This window comes from Podarcis muralis, chromosome 13 (genome assembly GCF_964188315.1).
Source record: "Podarcis muralis chromosome 13, rPodMur119.hap1.1, whole genome shotgun sequence".
Classification (NCBI taxonomy): Eukaryota; Metazoa; Chordata; class Lepidosauria; order Squamata; family Lacertidae; genus Podarcis; species Podarcis muralis.
This window is the reverse complement of record NC_135667.1, coordinates 10657637-10675947: the sequence shown is the minus strand read 5'-3', so window position 1 is coordinate 10675947 and position 18311 is coordinate 10657637. Positions and strand designations below refer to the sequence as shown.

The following is an 18311-nucleotide window of genomic DNA, read 5'->3' as shown; positions in this document are numbered from 1 at the left end:
GGCTTCTGTGGCTTCAGATTGGCTGCAGGAGCTTCCTGCAGCCAATCAGATTTGGTTTTCAAACGTTTTGGAAGTCGAACGGACTTCTGGAATGGATTCCATTCGATTTCCAAAGTACAACTGTATGCAATTGTGGTTTTCTGGATGGACTGCAGCCGGCCACGTCTTGAGAAACCAAGCAGTTCGCAAAGCTATAGCTTTGGGGATGGGAGCAAAGTCCCTGCAACTATTTCTCCACTACAGTGGCGCTGTGATGGGGCTTCTCTCTATTCCGAACGAACAGTTGGAATGGGTTTGAGGGCTGAAGTGGGGAAAGGGACCCGCTCTCTCTAGCTGTACTGGTGTGTCAAAACAAGACCCCTTCGCATCGCATCCCATCCTTACTTGTTGCATTGGTGCTTGAGGTGCTTCTTGTAGCCCTCATCCTGGAAGAGGGTGTCGGGGTTGTACTTGCGGATCCACTCGGCTTTCTGGAGGTCGAAAGTGGTCTGGGACTTGACCTTCTTCCCTTTGCGGCCTCGTGGGACTGGGATGGACAGGCCTGCCCGAGGAACAGGAAGTGAGCTCAGAGCAGGGGCATGGCTCTCTAGGTATAACATGGAACCAGTGCAATAGGGATTAGGGTCACCCCACATTTTCCATCGTATCTCGAGCTCAAACATATTTTAAAAAAGAACCCATGCACACTGCCCCCCAAGCAGCAGTTTAAGAGGCTGCAAAAACAGAGCCTCCCACACTCCCGCAAAGCCATCCATATCCCCCTTCCCCAAGAGTCCCGCCATCTTGAATTTGCCAGCATGCTTGAATTTGCTTCCTCCCTCGCCCGAACAACCCACAGCTTGCAATATCCCAAGACAGCGGCAATGTAAAATGGCAGGCCCAGCTTGGCCAAGCCCTTCACGACAACGGAGAGAGAAATTAAGGGAGGCTTACCGGAGTGGTTCTGAAGTTCCTTGGCTTTGCCGTTCTCAACCGGGCTGATGAGATCCCAGATGAACCCCTTGATGTTCTCGTCGCCCCGGTAGTGCATCAGGCAGTAGACGAGGATGGCCCGGCAGATGGTCTCCACGTCCCGCTCAGACATACGTCTCTTGAACCGCCCATGTGACAGGATTTCCCGCCAGCGGCCCCAGCTGCCAGGAAAGATTGGCAAAGTCAGAGCCGTTCCCTTGCTTTGTCATTTGTCAAGACTAAGGATGAGCAAGTAAAATCCTCAATGATACATTGGGCAATAGATATTGGCATAATATACACATGGAAACGATTGTGGAATATGGATACAGAATCCGTTCCGCGAGTCTCTTCGTCTTGCGATTTTTTCATCTTGCGAAGCAAGCCCATTAGCGGCTTAGCGCTATTAGTGGCTTAGCGGATCAGCTGATAAGCGGCTTAGCGGATCAGCTGTTAAGTGGCTTAGCGGATCAGCTGATAAGCTGCTTAGCTGATAAGCGGCTTAGCGGCTTGGGAAAAGGGGGGGGTAGGAAAAAAACCCTGCAGGAACACGCAAGACATTTTCGTCTTGCGAAGCAAGCCCATAGGAAATTCGTTTTGCGAAGCACCTCCAAAACAGAAAACCCTTTCGTCTAGCGGGTTTTCCGTCTTGCGAGGCATTCGTCTTGCGGGGCACCACTGTATAAAATTTACAGCATGTTACAGCCTAAGAGAAAATTATATGAAACTGTTATCTTGATGATATCTAAAACCAAGTAAATTGGCAAAAATGTATAAAACTAAATCACATAAGTGTTGGAAATGTAAAGAGAAAGAAGGCTCTTTTTATCATATGTGGTGGTCTTGTAGTAAGGTTAAAGCTTACTGGGAAATGATACATAATGAAATGAAAAGGGTGTTTAAAATAACCTTTGTAAAAAAACAACAACCCAGAAGCTTTTCTTTTGGGAATTATAGGGATAGAACTACCTAAAATGTATAGAAACTGTATGCTAGTACAGAGGCAAGAATGCTACTTTCCCCAAAATGGAAAGAAGCAGAAGCCCCAGCAAAGGAAGAATGGATACAAAAACTTATGGAATATACAGAAATAGAGAAACTTACCAGAAGAAAAAGAAATCAAGATAATAAACTTTTTATAAAAGAATGGAAATGGTTTATTGAATATTTACAGATGAATTGTAAACAGATAAGATCACTGGCAGTATTATTGTAATAACCTGCAGTTTTATAAGAGTATATATTTAAAATAGATGAATAAATGAGCAAATTAAGTTAATTTGGATATGCAGAGGATATTAATAATGAATTTAAGGAACCGCAGGAAGAGGGAGAAGGCAGTCAGGTTTTGAAATGTTGAAATGATTGTAAAATTAGTGAAATGTACAAAACTAGTGAAATGTATAAACTTGAAAAGTATAAATAAAATTTGAAAAACTGGGGGGGGGGGAGAGAGAGAGAGAGAGAGAGAGAGAGAGAGAGAGAGAGAGAGAGAGAAAGGAAGGAAGGAAGGAAGGAAGGAAGGAAGGAAGGAAGGAAGGAAGGAAGAGTTCCCTGGCTCGCCAGGAACTGCAAACCTAAGCATGCTGACCAGAGATTAATTCCTGTAGAACACAGCGGCACTTACTCCTGAGTAAGCACACAGAGAACTGCCCTGTGTTGTAAGCCGACCGCTGCTTCTAAAGCGGATTTATAAAAGAGTCCACCTGCTCCGCAAGCCCCAGAAACAACATTGCCCGTATGCTGGCGAGTTTTCACCCACAACCAACAAAATCTTCCCCGTGCCACATACCCATAGACTAGCAGTTGTTTCTCCACCTGGAAGCAGTCCGTGCGCCCGTAGGAGTGGTGGAGCGGGTGGTGGTGGCGGTCATGGCGTCGCGAGCGCGGCCGGTCGTCGTCGTCACTCTCCAGGTCGGAGAACTCCACCAGATCGTCGTCCTTCAGGGTGCTGAAGTGGCGCGTCTGCTTGCGCACGCGGGGCGTGTCAATCACCAGGTTGTTCTGCGGAGGGGAGAAAGGACAAGGCCTTAGGTTGGTCTACCAAAGCACCAACCCCTCCCACAAGGCAATACCCAAAAGTAAAACCACCCCTTGCCTTCATCAAGATATGTGAAGGCTGGACCGCCTTCTTTTATTGTGGAGGCAGCAGGGAGCATTTATTTCATTACAGCTGCTCAACAACTAATGCTAATTTCTCCCACTCTTATTTCAAAGCTATTTTTGCCTTTTTATCCAAAAGGCAACTGGCCCAATTTGGTTGCCGATAAATATTGCTGCAGACCTTTGTGAGATCATGGTCTTTCTAATGAGTGGCTCCGGTCCAGGTTTGTGAATTGTCTTCCTTTAAATGTTGTGAGGATCCTACGCCCTTTAAAATGTGGGCTTTTTGGGGGGGTGGGTTATTGGGTTGTTTTTATTTTGATTATGCATTTTATGGTTTTATATTTTGATTTTCAGGTTTGGGTGTTATATTATTATTATTATTATTATTGGGTATTATATTATCATTATTAATAATAATTATATAATTATTAATAATTATTAATTATATTATTATTAATTATATAATTAATAATAATAATAATTTAAGACAGGCTGAGGGTTGGGGAAGGAAATACAACTCACTTTTTTTTTAAAAAAAAAGTACACCATGCCTCAGAATGTGAAGTGTGTTGTGAAGTCCTCATGTTACTAATGCAGCCAATCAAAACCTGAATTAACGATGGGGGCAGGCTGTCAGGGAAGAGTCTTTCCCCTGCCAAGCCCATTCCCCAACACACCTTGCTGTTGAGCATATCCAGGTCCAAGTCTGCCTTCTTGGCCCACTTCTGCCAGAAGTTGGGGTCGTCCAAGGCGATGTCCGTCCTATTTTCTGAGGCCACAAAGCTCGCCTGGGAGAGGAGAACATATATATATATTTAAAAACAAGAATAATATATTTTTATTTCTTCCATACAGAAAGTTCGATTTGTTAAGTCAACAATTATATTCCAGTTGGGCGGAGAATAGTTTTTTTTTAAAGGATTTATGGGGGTAGGGTTGGCTATCCTACTGTAACATGACATGCACCCTTAGTGAGCATAACATCTCTACTATGGAACCCGGCAGGTTTGGTTTAGTTTTAAAACAAAGCAAATGGGTTTCTATGCTTCATGGCTTGGGGAAAGGGAGAGTCAGCCAGGAACACACAACGTAAAAAATTAAGAGCCTCCTGGATCAGATTATTAAGTTCAGCACCCTGTTCTCAAAAGTGGCCAGCTACAAACAAGCATGTTGTTGTTGTTATTATTATTATTATTATTATTATTATTATTATTATTATTATTCCCTTTCCCCTCCAGTGGTTTCCAGCAACTGGTGCAGTTTGTTCTGGCCCTCTGCACACGCTTTCCTTTTCACTTCCTTCAGCAAAGCCTCCCCTCCATCAATCTCCAATTCCCCTAACCTCAAAAGGAGGAGGTAGCTAAAGAGCAATTACCTTGGCGAAGGTGGAGCCCTTCCCTTCGCTCTCAATGGTGATAGTGGTCGTCCGCCGCAGCAGAATCTGGTCAATGTCCTCTTCGCAGAACTTGGAGCCCTCGTCGTCCTCTTCCATGATGGCAGCATAGGCTCCCTTCCGCAGCAGGTCTTCGATCTCCTTCTTTGAAAACTGCTGGATCTGAGAGGGGAACAGGAGGCAACGACAAGAGGGGCGGGGAGATTAGAAGACCATCTTCTCTGACCTGCCTTGGAATGGAAGCAGGAATCATTCTATCAGGCTCTGTTGAGAAGCTCGACTCAAATCAGGAGTCACCTTCTCCCGAAAAATTTCCATTCCGGCTGGTGATGATAAAGAACCACTATGTAACTTCAAGAATTGGAGTCTGAGGTTGAGCCCAGCCTTGCCTTCCTCTCCCAATTTCCCTGTGTGTCGTGCCTTTTAGACTATAAGCCTATGGGTAGCGAAGGTTTTGCTTTATTGTACGCAAAGTGCTCTGAAAGCCTTTCTGGCTGAAGCGTGGGGTGCAAATGCTCTAAACTGTGTACTACTTTTGATATTTTCTTATATTGCTGTACTTGCAAACGTGCAATGGGTTTTTCTTTTTTAAATCGGAGGATGGTGTACATGAATGTTTATGACTGAATGAAGAAATACACAAAATTATATTATGCAAAGGCACCAGAGCAGAATATGGACATTTTTGATACTCTGCTCTTCACCACCATCACCCATCATCCAGTCTAAAAAGCAGAGCGGGATGATGCACAGAAATGGAAATAAGTTTCCAACAAAGGAGGAATGGCTTTTAAAAGTTATGGACAACGCAGAAATGCAAAAGCTGACAGCAATATTAAGAGATCAAAATGACAAACTTTTTCTACAATGAATGGAGGCCTTTTTTGGTCTATTTGGAAAAGCACCTGTAACAAATGAAATTGCAGGCAGAATTTGAGATAGCAGCAGCGGGATAAAAATGATAAAGGGAATGTGTGGAGGGGATTTTGGTAATAGATGTGAATCTGATATATAACACAGAAGAAAAGAGTTTGAATAAAAACACTGTGGGGGTGGGAAGTCAGTACATGAAACAATGCAACTAAACAGTTGAAGTCAGTTTGTGAAAAACAAGAAATTCAATAAAAACTATATTGGAAAAAAGCAGCGTGATGCAACTAGCTAGAATAGATGCTTCTTCGGGGTGGGAGGGGAGGAAGGTGGGCAGGGGGAAGGCTCCCAATTGGGCACACATTCCTAGAGACACTTCAGCCTAGATCTGCAAATCCCCACATTTGCAAGTTCACCCAGGACTGCCTCTCCACCCACTGTCACTGACGTTATTTACCCCGGCGATGCTGCCCTCTCTCCCGCTCATGGACTGCAGGACGGCCTTGTCCAGCCCCAGCTTGAGGCTGGCTTTGTCAAACATCTCTCGCTCGTAGGAGTTGCGGGTGATGAGGCGGTAGACCTTCACCGCCTTGCTCTGCCCGATACGATGGCAGCGTGCCTGGGCCTGGAAGGAAGGGGAGACGAGAGCAGGAGAAGGCAAAGTTACTAGGTAGGTGGTGGGGGGTAATACATGTTTTCACTAAGCAGACTTCAGAGCTTTCCCTGTGGACAATACCCAGCCCTCCAAGCCCACCCCCCTTGGCAGAAGACTGGCTCTTCCCACCCTGAAGGTGTCCTCGCTTGCTGTACCTGCAGGTCGTTCTGGGGGTTCCAATCTGAATCAAAGATGATGCAAGTGTCAGCAGCCGTCAGGTTGATGCCCAGCCCTCCCGCCCGCGTGCAGAGCAGGAAGACGAAGCGGTCCGAGTCAGGCTTGCTGAAGCGATCAATGGCTGCCTGCCGCAAGTTCCCCCGCACTCGCCCGTCAATGCGCTCGTAGAGATACCTGCATGGAGGGGCAAGGCAATTAGGGAACACGGAGCCTGAACGAGAGGCGGCACCCCATACAGGTGCCACAGGGAGTCACAAGAGTTAAGAACCCCCTGGCAGGAAGGCAAGAGGCTGATGGACCTAGGCACGGCATGCCACAAAGCCAGGCTGGTGTGTGTGTCTTGAATTTGCCACCCCCAGTGGGCTGGAGACAAGAATGTGCATTACAGTGGAACCTTGGTTTCCGAACTTCATCCGTTTCAGAAGACTGTTCAACTTCCAAAAAGTTTGAAAACTGAGGATCAATGAGCTGGTTGAAAAGTCAATGGGAAAAAATGAAAAACGCAACTCGGAAGCCATTCAGCTTCCAAAAATCATTCAAAAACGGGAGCATTCACTTCCAGGTTGTCGATGTTTGGGTTCCGAATTGTTCGGATTCTGAAGGGTTCGACAACCAAGGTTCCACTGTACATGATTTTCCCCGCTCCCCTTTCGGATAAGACTATGAGTAAGTGTCTGGCCCAAGGCGACCCAATGAGCTCCACGGCCAGGTGGGGATTTGTTTGTTTTCATTTTTTTTATAGAAATTATTTCAGCTGACCAAAATAATGTAAAAAGAAAGAGTCCCTAAAAAGAAAAGGGGGGGGGGGGAAGTATAATATATCACTACACATGCAAAGAACTACAATTTCATACATGCTTATCCAATATATAGATATGTGTGTGTGTTAATGTTATCCAAATACATATAGGGTTATTTATAAATGACATTAAAAAAAAATTTTTTTTTTTAAAGTGTGTTCCAAATATCATTGTACTTTGATTTGAACCCTAGTTTCCCAGGTCTCTTCTTGGCACAAGCCCTCACCTCTTCTGGATGAGGTAGTCCTCCAGGATGTCGAGGCAACGGACCATTTGGGAGAAGATCAGCACCTTGTGCCCGCCGGCCTTCAACTTGGGGAGCAGCTTATCAATCAGCACCAGTTTCCCAGAGGAGCGCACCATGGCCTGCAAGGGGAAATCGTGGGGCAGGTGGTGGTGGCAGGAATCCCGAAACTCGGTCAGGATCTTCTCCTCGGCACCTGATTCGGCAGAGGGGGCAGAGCAAGAGAGAGGGCATGTCAGAATAGACTCACAGGGTCCCTGAAGCCAAAAGGCAAAGAGCCTGAAAGCACTGAAACTATACCGCAAACCACTCCCCCAATGTAATGAGAACTAGAGACCTGCTTTTAAAAACCAGCCCTGCCCTATTTCTACTGATCCAACATATCAGAAATTCTGTCTCTGAAATGATCTCCACCCCCCTCCTGCCCACCCGGCTAACTTGCCGTTGATGAATACATCATTTATGTATGCGACCACAGCTGCTTGGATGTTATTGGACCAGAGATGGAAAGAAGATAAAGTCCAGACCAGAGAATAATGGCAGATTAAGTTGATGGATTATGCCAAAACAGCAAAAACGACCAGAGGAATCAGAAATCAGGAAGACCCAAATCCTGATAAAGAATAGGGGAAATTTATAATTTATTTTAAAAACCACCATAAATAGTTAAAATTGTTAGTAGGATTGGAATAAAACCCATAGTTTAATGGTGAATTTTGGATATAACGGAGATGTAAAAGATTTGGATTATTATAAAAGATGCAGGAGGAAATGACTAACAATAGGTCCCACAAAGGGGAGGAGGGAAGCCCAGATTCTCTGGAGTCTTGTCTTTATGTTGTATGTTGGATATGTCATTGTAAAACTGTACAGTCGTACCTCGGAAGTCAAACAGAATCCGTTCCGGAAGTCTGTTTGACCTCTGAAACATTTGACTTCCAAAGCACGGATTCTGATTGGCTGCAGGAAGTTCCTGCAGCCAATCGTAAGCCGCGGAAGTCCCGTCGGAGGTTCAAAAACCAGAACAGTCACTTCTTTTTGATCGTTCGGGAGCTGGAATGTTCGACTCCCAAGATGTTCGGGAGCAGAGATACGGCCGTAATTTAAAAAAGCAAACACACACACACACACACACACACACACACACACACACGTATTTTAAAACCACTTGCCGTTGATGAGGTAGGGATGGTTGCAACACTTGCGTAGCTCCATCATGGTGTTGAGGAGGTTGGGCATGTTGCTGTGCCCTGCCCCTTTGGACAGGAAGTTGAAGTTCTTCTCCAGGATGGCCCGGTAGTACTTCTTCTGGATGTTGGTGAGCTCCACCTCGATGATGGTTTCCTGCTTGGGGGCCAAGTTCTTCTCCACGTCCTCCTTCAGCCGCCGAAGCATCATGGGCTTCAGGATGGCCTGCAGTTTCTGTACCTAGGAGGGTGGACGGAGAAGAGATTCTTTTAACGGCTGGGCCTATCTGGGAGGAAGGGCCAAGATGGAGGAGGAACTCAAGGTCAGTGCCTGAGAAAAGCTTCCCATGTGGTTCTTCTCATCTCCTTGGGTTGTGCATGTATATCTTACTATATAATAAGATTGCCATGCCGTTGTCATGCTACAGTTCATGGCAGCCATGGCAACCCTAACGTGACGATGGACCAGCAGTCATGCTAGCATGCAAGCAGTTCAGGTAGCAAGCAGCCCAGGTGAGCTGTTTAAAGGTGAGAAGGCAGTGCCTCCCCCTCTGTATTAAACAGAGCTGGAGTGATGTTTAAAGCGGGGGGGGGGGTTGCTGCAGAAAATAATCTGCCAAGCTGCCTCCCATCCTCCTTGAAAAGGGCTGGGGCAAGCTTTGAGGAGGTGGGTGAGGCGTAAAGAGAGGAGGGAAGGGAGGTTGGCAAAGGAGTTGGTGGGTTGATAAGTGGAGAGAGCAGAGGCAGCAGTTGTGTGTGTGTGTGTGTGTGTGTGTATAAAGAGGTGGAGAGAGACAGACACACAGAGAATTAACCAAGTAGTGTTTATTGGAATGGTTTGAGAGCAAGAAGTGGTGTAGTAGGTGAGATGGTCAGGACACTGGAACCAGGACTCCTGGGTTCTATGTCTGCTGGGCGAGGGACAGCGGGATACAAGGTATTAAAGAGAAAGGAGATCCGCCCTCTAAAGAAAGAAAGAAAGAAAGAAAGAAAGAGAGAGAAAAACGGATGGATAGAGTATGTTAAATTGGGAGAGTAATGGTGAATCTGACTGCCCTGGAAGAAAAATTTGTGGAAAAAAATTGGTGGTGGCCACACTGGGATCAGTTTCAACTGCTGCAGGCAGATGATGTAGACACTCATGTGGTGAGGGCAATTACCTGATTCCTGCCCACCATGGCTTTTAAAATCTAGTAGGAAGGGACTGGCTGGTTGGGTCCCAGGAGCGGATAATACCCAATTACAAGAGGGAGTTATGCCCACTGCCTTGAAAGAAGCACAGTGGTGAAGCCCACCCACCCCCTTAAAAAGGCCCTCTGTGGATCCAGAACTACACTGTGGAGTCTGTGAAATCCCCTTCATGGGAAGTGAAGCTGAGGGAGAAGCCAGTGGAGGAAGGGCGAGGGCCGAGTACCGCTGCTTACCTGCTCCTCAGTTTTGAGGTCACCAAAGTCCTTGAGGAACTCTGATTCTGAGGGGAACTGGGAGGGCTCGAGGAAATGCAGGAGGCTGAAGAGTTCCTCCACTGTGTTCTGGAGTGGGGTGCCGGTCAGTAAGACTTTGTGCTCCTAGAAGAAGGGGGAAGGCAAAGGGAGGTATCAATACACAAGCTCAGGCCTGCCCCATTGATGAAGTGTGTGTATGTGTGTAACTGCAAAAGAAGTCAGGCCCTCCAATAAGCCCCAAGGTTTCAGGTAACAGGAGAACAGAGAGACTGGCATTTATGCCAACAGACTCGCTGGCAGGTCTATCCGAGGTTTGAGGATAGGGAAATTGAGCCTTGCTTACCAACCCCCATCTACAAGTGGCAAATCAAACAACTGCACATATATGTCCAAAAAACTTTGATATTATTATTTCTGTTAGATGTGGGGAGGAGAGAAAAGGCAAAGCTCTATGGGGCTACGCTGAACCCTTCAACACTGGAGACATCATGTAGTTTGGCCTATGAACTTCTCCTGGGGCGCCTAATCTGACGCATTAATCCCTTTCCCCAAAAACCTCTCCTTTGTTTTAGCAGGGGATTCTGTTGCAACCCCCTCCCTGCTTCAGAAAGGGGCCTGCTTCCCACCCCTTGCTAAAATGAAGGGGTGGGGGAACCCCCATTGCTTTTCAAAGCATCTTGCACTTGACACCACTGAGATGCCAGGTGATTGACAGGTGGGTGGTCTGCAGAGCCCAAAAAGGCTTCCCACTCCTGCTTGACAATCTTAAGATGGAAAGAATTTGCTGAAACAATTAACTAAACTAGAATACAAAAAGGGAGGTGTGAGGAGGTCGATGAAACAAGTAAATGAAAGATAAAAGATATGGAATATTGGATGTGTGTTTTTTATTGTTGTATTGTTTTTTATGCTTTTTCTTATTTTTTTCCCTTTGTTTTATGTATCGTAATGTATGTCTTGTTAAATTTTTTGTTGTTTTCTTTTCTTCTTTTTTCTGTAATTTTTAAACTTTTAATAAATATCATGTTAAAAAAAGAGACAATCTTAAGAGCTAGAAACTCATTTCCCCAAAGTTGTGTACTTCGTCTCACCCTTGTAAGCTAGAAACAAGGTTTGACTCCTGACACCGGGGAAGGCGGGAAAGCAAAAAATAGGGTTCCCTTACCAGGTCCATGTGCTTAAGACTGTCCAGCAGTTTGCAGTTGCGGTTCTTAAGGCGATGGGCTTCGTCAATGATGACACAACGCCACTCTATTTCCCTTAGCTCGGGACAGTCCGACAGGATCATCTCAAAAGTAGTGATCAGGGCATCAAACTTGTATGCGCCTGGAATCAGGCGGCCCTGTTGGGGGACAGAAGAGAAGGCATTCAGATAGTATATGAGCATTAAGTTACTCAAGGTTTTTGCTTTCTCCCCCAACATATGGATTTCTATTTATTAAGTGGCTAGTCCTTCTTGTTGTTGTTATTAATCCAACGGCAAATGAACAGAAACTGTAAAGGGGCAGATGAGATTGTGAAGATGCAATCAAATCCCCCCACCCCACAAAAAAAGAAAAAGTAGGAATCCTGGAACTGTAGCTTTGCAATCAGTTCAGAATGATGGGCTTAATCCCCAAACTTGCACTTTACAGAACTATAACTCCCAGATACCTTTGGGCGGGGATGATTGTGTAAGCAGACATGGCACTGGAACAAAATTCTTCATCTCAACCATCACCCAATGCTCACTTTTGTTGTTACCTTACCCCCCACCCCCCAGGTCATGATAAACCTGACTGCGGAAGTGTCATAATCCATTGATAGTAACATTCAAATCCCCAGAGGATGTGTTCAGGAAGGCAGGGACAAGTGCAATACCCAAGAGTCCCTTTTTCTTCCATCTTTGCACTACTCCAGAGCCCCCTTCCCAAGCAAAGATCGTGCCTTCAAGACAGAGCTTTTCCCATCGCAAAGCTACAGTGGTGCCCCGCAAGACGAATGCCTCGCAAGACGGAAAACCCGCTAGACGAAAGGGTTTTCCGTTTCGGAGGCGCTTCGCAAGACTAATTTCCCTATGGGCTTGCTTTGCAAGAAGAAAAAGTCTTGCGAGTCTCGCCATTTCCCCCCCCTGCTTTCCCCCCCTTTTTCAAAGCCGCTAAGCCACTAATAGCCTTTTAGCAGCTTAGCCGCTAATCCTTTAATAGCCGCTAAGCTGCTAAATTGCTAATAGCAGTAATCCGCTTAGCCGCTAATGGGGTTGCTTCGCAAGACGAAAAAACCGCTAGACGAAGAGAATCGCGGAACGGATTCTTTTCGTCTTGCGAGGCACCACTGTATTTTGTAGACCTCTTGATATGGACAAATAGGGGACTACCTGCTCATTGACAATTTGAGAAATCAAACGAGAAGACCCAGGAGGATCAGAGTCAAGCCAGTTTCTCATCTGGATGCCTGTGTTCCTCTGGCTCATAAGCTCGGAGCCATCCTACCCAAGCACGAAATCGTTTTGTTTAATTATAAACACAAGAGAGCAGCTCTGCTCTCGATTAGACCAATTTGGTCCATCTGATGGGACTTGCTTGGATTCTTGTAAACCGCTTTTTGGGGGGGAAATACCATACCCGGGAATCTTTGCAGTACATCTCGTATTGCTGGATCATCTGGCGGGAGGCGAGGCTGCCGTGGTAGACGATGGTGTTCATCTCGGTCCAGGTGTTGAACTCCCGCTCCCAGTTGGTGATGGTGGAGAGAGGGGCGATGACCAGGAAGGGCCCCCGGATGCCCACGTTGTAAACCTCCTGCAGGAAGGCAATCGACTGGATGGTTTTGCCCAGGCCCATTTCGTCGGCCAGGATGCAGTTTTGCCTGAAGAGGAAGACAGGGCAGACTCAGCGGTCGTTCTTTCTGGGGGCTTTCAGGAGCCGGTTGGTCTATTAAATGGCTGGGATGTTAAGGATCTAAGGCTGCAAACCCTAAACAAATCCAATAGGGACTAAATATCATCACCTCTTGAGACTACACACATACAATTGCACAATTGCACTGTGCCCATTGGACCAAGGAAGTGCAGCATTTTGAACCGGACGGACAATGCACCACCCAAATAATTTCAGATTTATTTTGCCTTGAAGTAAGCAAGTTTTTAGCCCTCAAGGGTGTGAAGGGAAGCTTGAAAGTTTGTGGGGGGGACAGGGAGGGACAGACACTACACCTGCTGCAACCTTAAGAAGCTGGAGGGGATCTGCTAACAATTACTGGAAAAGACACCCTTGGGAGATAGAGGACTCTTTTGTTGGGTGCTTTGAAGCAAGAGGTTGGATGGTCATCTGTCATGGATGCTTTAGTTGAGATTCCTGCATTGCAGGGGGTTGGACTAGATGACACTCGGGGTCCCTTTCCAACTCTTAAAATTCTATTACAGTGGTACCTCGGGTTAAGTACTTAATTCGTTCCGGAGGTCCGTTCTTAACCTGAAACTGTTCTTAACCTGAAGCACCACTTTAGCTAATGGGGCCTCCCGCTGCCGCCGCACCGCCGATTTCTGTTCTCATCCTGAAGCAAAGTTCTTAACCTGAGGTACTATTTCTGGATTAGCGGAGTCTGTAACCTGACGCGTATGTAACCCGAGGTACCACTGTATTCTAATTCCCAGATAGATGGGAGTGGGTGTTTCACTGCTCTATCCAGCTCTTTGACCCTGTATATATACAGATGAAAGAACCCATCATACCTTTAATTCCCCAATTTAGCACCCAGGATACAAATGCGGATGACAGCAGAGTGTTCTGCTCTTCTCCTCTCCTTCCCTTGGGCTCACCTGTTGTACCAGTTGAACAGCAACCAATTCACACCCTCCAGCTGATACTCTCGCAGTTGGTTGCCATTCTTGTATTCATGAGACAGCTCTAATTTCTTCCAGGAACCAGCCTGGGGACGGGCCTGAAAAGTTATGAAAAGGCGAAAAGTATAGAGGTTTGCAATTCAGGAATCAAGAGCTGCAGAACCTGTGAGACTCGGGATACTGTGGGACTCCAACTCCCATGAGCCCTAAAGTCAGCACAACCTAAGGTCAGGGGTGAAAGGAAGGCCACCAATTTTCCATCCCTGCAGATGGAACAACAGCTAAATATTTCTCATTAACGTATCAGGACTGGAATTTATTTATTAAGAAGATTTTAATATCGCCTTCCTTCCCTCACCCCCAGATAAAAAATCCAAGCTGGTTAGCGAGAAATAAAATGGGAAGGCGTCTTGATAAATGCAAGGTGGTTCTTTTAATGAGATTCAGAAGCAATACAAACACAAGTGAGTGAGAAGATTAACGATTTTATTCTAAACAGCAAGCATTATATACATTACCAAGCAAGCACTTCGATCTGCCACTGGGAAGCCGTTAAGAAGTGGCGAAGTAACCCCCAGGTAGCCTCAGGTTGCACGGCCCTGCGGTCATCAGTCTGTGCACAAGCTTCTCAGAACTATGCCCCAAAACCATCCAATTTACAGACAGCTAACTTGTCACGCGGGTGGCGCTGTGGGTAAAAGCCTCAGCGCCTAGGGCTTGCCGATCGAAAGGTCGGCGGTTCGAATCCCCGCGGCGGGGTGCGCTCCCGTTGCTCGGTCCCAGCGCCTGCCAACCTAGCAGTTCGAAAGCACCCCCAGGTGCAAGTAGATAAATAGGGACCGCTTACCAGCGGGAAGGTAAACAGCGTTTCCGTGTGCGGCTCTGGCTCGCCAGAGCAGCGATGTCACGCTGGCCACGTGACCCGGAAGTGTCTCCGGACAGCGCTGGCCCCCGGCCTCTTGAGTGAGATGGGCGCACAACCCCCAGAGTCTGGCAAGACTGGCCCGTACGGGCAGGGGTACCTTTACCTTAACTTGTCAGCCTACGTGCCTTGCCCGACTAGCTAGTGCAGATTCTTAATTAGCTAGCTCCCTCTTCCAATACCACACGTTCCTCCAATGAATGTCTAACATCAAAGAGGGTCAGAAGGTACCCTGCATTATCACTTCCTTCCAACAAATTAAAGGCTGTTCTCAGCCATCAAAGAGCAGAACAAGAGATAGAGAGGGAAAGTAAACAGAGGCAGGAAGACATGACCATGTCAGAGCACTAAACTCCTCGAAATACAATTATCTTCCGGAAACATACAACAGGAATATACAGTGAGCGTTAAAACCTTTTTTTAAAAAATCAGAACCACAACCGACAGGGGGAAAACCCAAAACACCCAAACCAAAGACCCATTGAAATAACCAAATTACTCATTTATGAATTGCCTTCCTTCCTGTTGTTGTTTTTTTAAGTCACATTTAGGGATGCTCAAATATTCAAAGATTAAAAAAATTATTGTCTTGATCACAGTTTATAACAAAAAAAAAATCATATAAATATATTGAAAAACCAGTGGGGTGCAAAGCCTCACACAGATGCAAGCATCCTCACTTGCAAAAAATAAATAAAACGAAATCCTGATTTTTAAAGCAAAAATTAAAAGGGGGTAGAAAAAATAAAAATTTATTACATTTATATCTCATTTTCCTCTTAAGCAGTTCAAAGAAGCATACATGGTTCTGTCCGATTCTCTTTTAGCCTTGCAACAACCCAGTAAAATAGGCTGAAAGCAATGTTGGGGGGGGGGGATACATTTCTTGGAGCAAAGAAGCAGGTGTTCCAACATGATCTAGAGCCAAAATTGCAACAGCAACCCCCACAGAAGATAAATACACGTAGCAGAGAAGTCCACGTATCAAGAATTGTGGGGGAAGGGGAAATGCTGAGGTGTCACTCACCACGCGCTTCAGCTCCGGGTGCCTAGACTGGATGCGTTTGAACTCCCGGACCTTCCCTTCATCCACGTCCTCTTTGAGTTCCCACGTACTGTCCTCGTAGGGGAGCGAACACCACTTCACCAAGTAATAGATCACAGGCTGCAGAGTATTCAAGAGACATGTGCATGCTTAGGGTCCATTTGCAAGCTATAATAACCTCTTTATTTAGTCAATAGATTATTTTTTTTCTCTGCCTGCTCTGCACAGCTATATTCAGAGCTGCTCAAGAACAAGCAAATCTTTTTCTTTAAAAAGGAGATAAAAGGTAAAGGTAAAGGACCCCTGACAGTTAAGTCCAGTCGTGAACGACTCTGGGGTTGCAGCATTCTTCTCACTTTACTGGCTGAGGGAGCCGGCATTTGTCCGCAGACAGTTTTTCCAGGTCATGTGGCTAGCATGACTAAGCTGCTTCTGGTGAAACCAGAGCAGCACACGGAAACGGCGTTTACCTTCCTGCCGGAGCGGTACCTATTTATCTACTTGCACTTTGACATGCTTTCGAACTGCTAGGTTGGCAGGAGCTGGGACCGAGCAACGGGAGCTCACCCCGTCGCAGGGATTCGACACGCCAACCTTCCGATCAGCAAGCTCAAGAGGCTCAATGGTTTAGACCACAGCGCCCAATAAATAACAAGATGACAAATAATAATAGTAATTATTATTATTAAAAGATGATCCAAAAAGAACTCCCCTAAGAGAATCTAGTCTTTTTGTCTTAAGACAGTCTTTAAAAGAATCTTTCCCCAAAAATATTTCTTTTAAATAATTCCAGTAGCACCTTAAAGACCAACTAAGTATAAGCCTTCTAGGTATGAGCTTTCGTGTGTATACACACTTCTTCAGATACTCTGAAGCAGAGGTCGCTACAACCTTTTATTGCTATCGATAAAAAGTGCCATGAAAACAGAAAAAGTCTAAGAGTAAACAGTGTATGCATGTCTATCCATTTCAAAAGCAGCAGTATACTTCAAGGAACATACCATACTTTTCTGTGTATTAGACAACATTTTTTTCTTTAAAAAGTAGGTTAAAAATTTGGGCTCGTCTTATACACGGATAGTGCACAGGGGGTACGTTGCAGCGCAGGTCAGGCTGGTGAGCGATATTTGCCAATCGCCCCTAAAAAGAGCTCAACAACTCTGGGCAATCTCCCCCCATTTTCTTAATTTAGAGTCCCCCAAAATAGGGGGCGTGTTATACACTTAAAAATACGGTAAGTAGTCATCAATGTAAAGCCCCTCTAAACAGATATGTCTTAACATTAATGGGAAGGGATTAGGACCTGACTGATCTTTCCCAGGGCAGGAGTTCTACAATTCTGGCGCTACCACCAAGAAGTCCCTGCCTCTTGCGCCCACCAGTCAAAGCTCCAGAGGCAGTGGGACATAGGAAAGAGCCTCTGAAGCCGATTGACAGACTCGGGGGGCAGGCTGAAAAAGGAGTTGGCTGGTTTTGGCTGTCACAATCTGCGACAAACCCTCCTGCAGTGCCCCCAACCTCCTCCAAGACACCAACACACCTCCCCATTGTCCTTGTCAATGCTGTGCGACTCGTCCAGGATGCGGTCAACCTCCACGTAGTCTGGATTGAAGGGCTCCTCGTCCTACGGAGACAAAACACAGGAGGTGTGGGCAAGACCTGGGTGTGCACCCCATGGAAGGAATCTGGGAGCTGGGCTTGCTGAGGACCTCAGCTTTCTTTCCTCTTGAAAAAGCTTCTAGTCCCTTAGGTACCTCGTGAAAGAAGTGCCTCATCTGGGCCATTTTGGTCTTAAAGCGCTTGAGCTTCTGGTGGATCCGCTTGTCCTTCTCCAGCTGAGCGATGGTGGCCCATTCGCAGTGCAAGTAGGAACTTGGAGAAGACGCAGAGGCAGGATGTGGTTTGGGGTAGGAAGCAAGGGAGAAAGAGAATAAGAATACATTGAAAATCTCTAGGCTGACCATAAAAAGGGGTACCTAACAGGAAGGGGAAATACTCCCTGTGCGGCATGCGCAATCTATCAGTTCATAAGCAGGTTGGATGACCATCTGCCATGGATGCTTTAGTTGAGATTCCTGCATCGCAGGGGATTGAACTAGATGACTATTGGGGACCCTTCCAACTTGATGGTTCTATGGAAGCCCCTAAGCCCACCACAGATTCCCTCTGGAAAAAAGTGCTTGGATTTTATCACCAGCCAGGGGTAAGCCACCATCCTTCACTCTAACACATCCCTCGTTATATATGCCTGTGTGCAGATTTTAAAATTTGTCAGTGGCAGCTGAACTGTCTGTTTCCATCCCATCCCCAATTGCCTACCTTACTTACAAGAGGGTGGCACTGGCTGTTGGTCAGTTTCTCCTTAATCTCAGTGTTGCCTCTTTAGAACTGAGCGGAAGTCCGTCCGCTCTGGCTCCTCCTAGTGTTGTCCTCCCTGCCTCTCCCCCTACTACAGAGGTACCTTGGTTCTCAAACAGCTTGGTTGTTGAACAAATCGGCTCCTGAACGCCGCAAACCCGGAAGTGTTCCGGTTTGTGAACGTTTTTTGGAAGCCGAATGCCCGACGTGGCTTCCGCTTGTGTGCAGGATGCTCCTGCGGGCAATTGGAAGCTATGCCTTGGTTTTTGAATGGTTTCGGGAGTCGAACCAACTCCCGGAATGGATTAAGTTTGAGAACCAAGGCAACTGTAGTT

The 18311-nt window shown here is 46.3% G+C and overlaps 1 protein-coding gene across 4 annotated transcripts in view; it reads right to left on the bottom strand.

Moving 5' to 3' along the window:
* Positions 1-18311, bottom strand: part of CHD8 (chromodomain helicase DNA binding protein 8) — a 61556-nt gene that overhangs the window by 15934 nt on the left and 27311 nt on the right. For 3 of the 4 annotated variants that reach the window (XM_028751759.2, XM_028751760.2, XM_028751761.2), the window contains 16 exons: positions 17373-17490; positions 17159-17242; positions 15601-15738; positions 13628-13749; positions 12432-12675; positions 10994-11170; positions 9808-9951; positions 8369-8624; positions 7179-7392; positions 6131-6326; positions 5778-5945; positions 4433-4612; positions 3735-3845; positions 2744-2955; positions 934-1133; positions 385-586 (listed from right to left, as the gene is read on the bottom strand). In XM_028751759.2, the coding sequence (XP_028607592.2) occupies positions 385-586; positions 934-1133; positions 2744-2955; positions 3735-3845; positions 4433-4612; positions 5778-5945; positions 6131-6326; positions 7179-7392; positions 8369-8624; positions 9808-9951; positions 10994-11170; positions 12432-12675; positions 13628-13749; positions 15601-15738; positions 17159-17242; positions 17373-17490 (2766 nt within the window). The remainder of the gene's footprint in view (positions 1-384; positions 587-933; positions 1134-2743; positions 2956-3734; positions 3846-4432; positions 4613-5777; positions 5946-6130; positions 6327-7178; positions 7393-8368; positions 8625-9807; positions 9952-10993; positions 11171-12431; positions 12676-13627; positions 13750-15600; positions 15739-17158; positions 17243-17372; positions 17491-18311) is intronic. The other variant, XM_028751762.2, reaches the window with a different exon arrangement.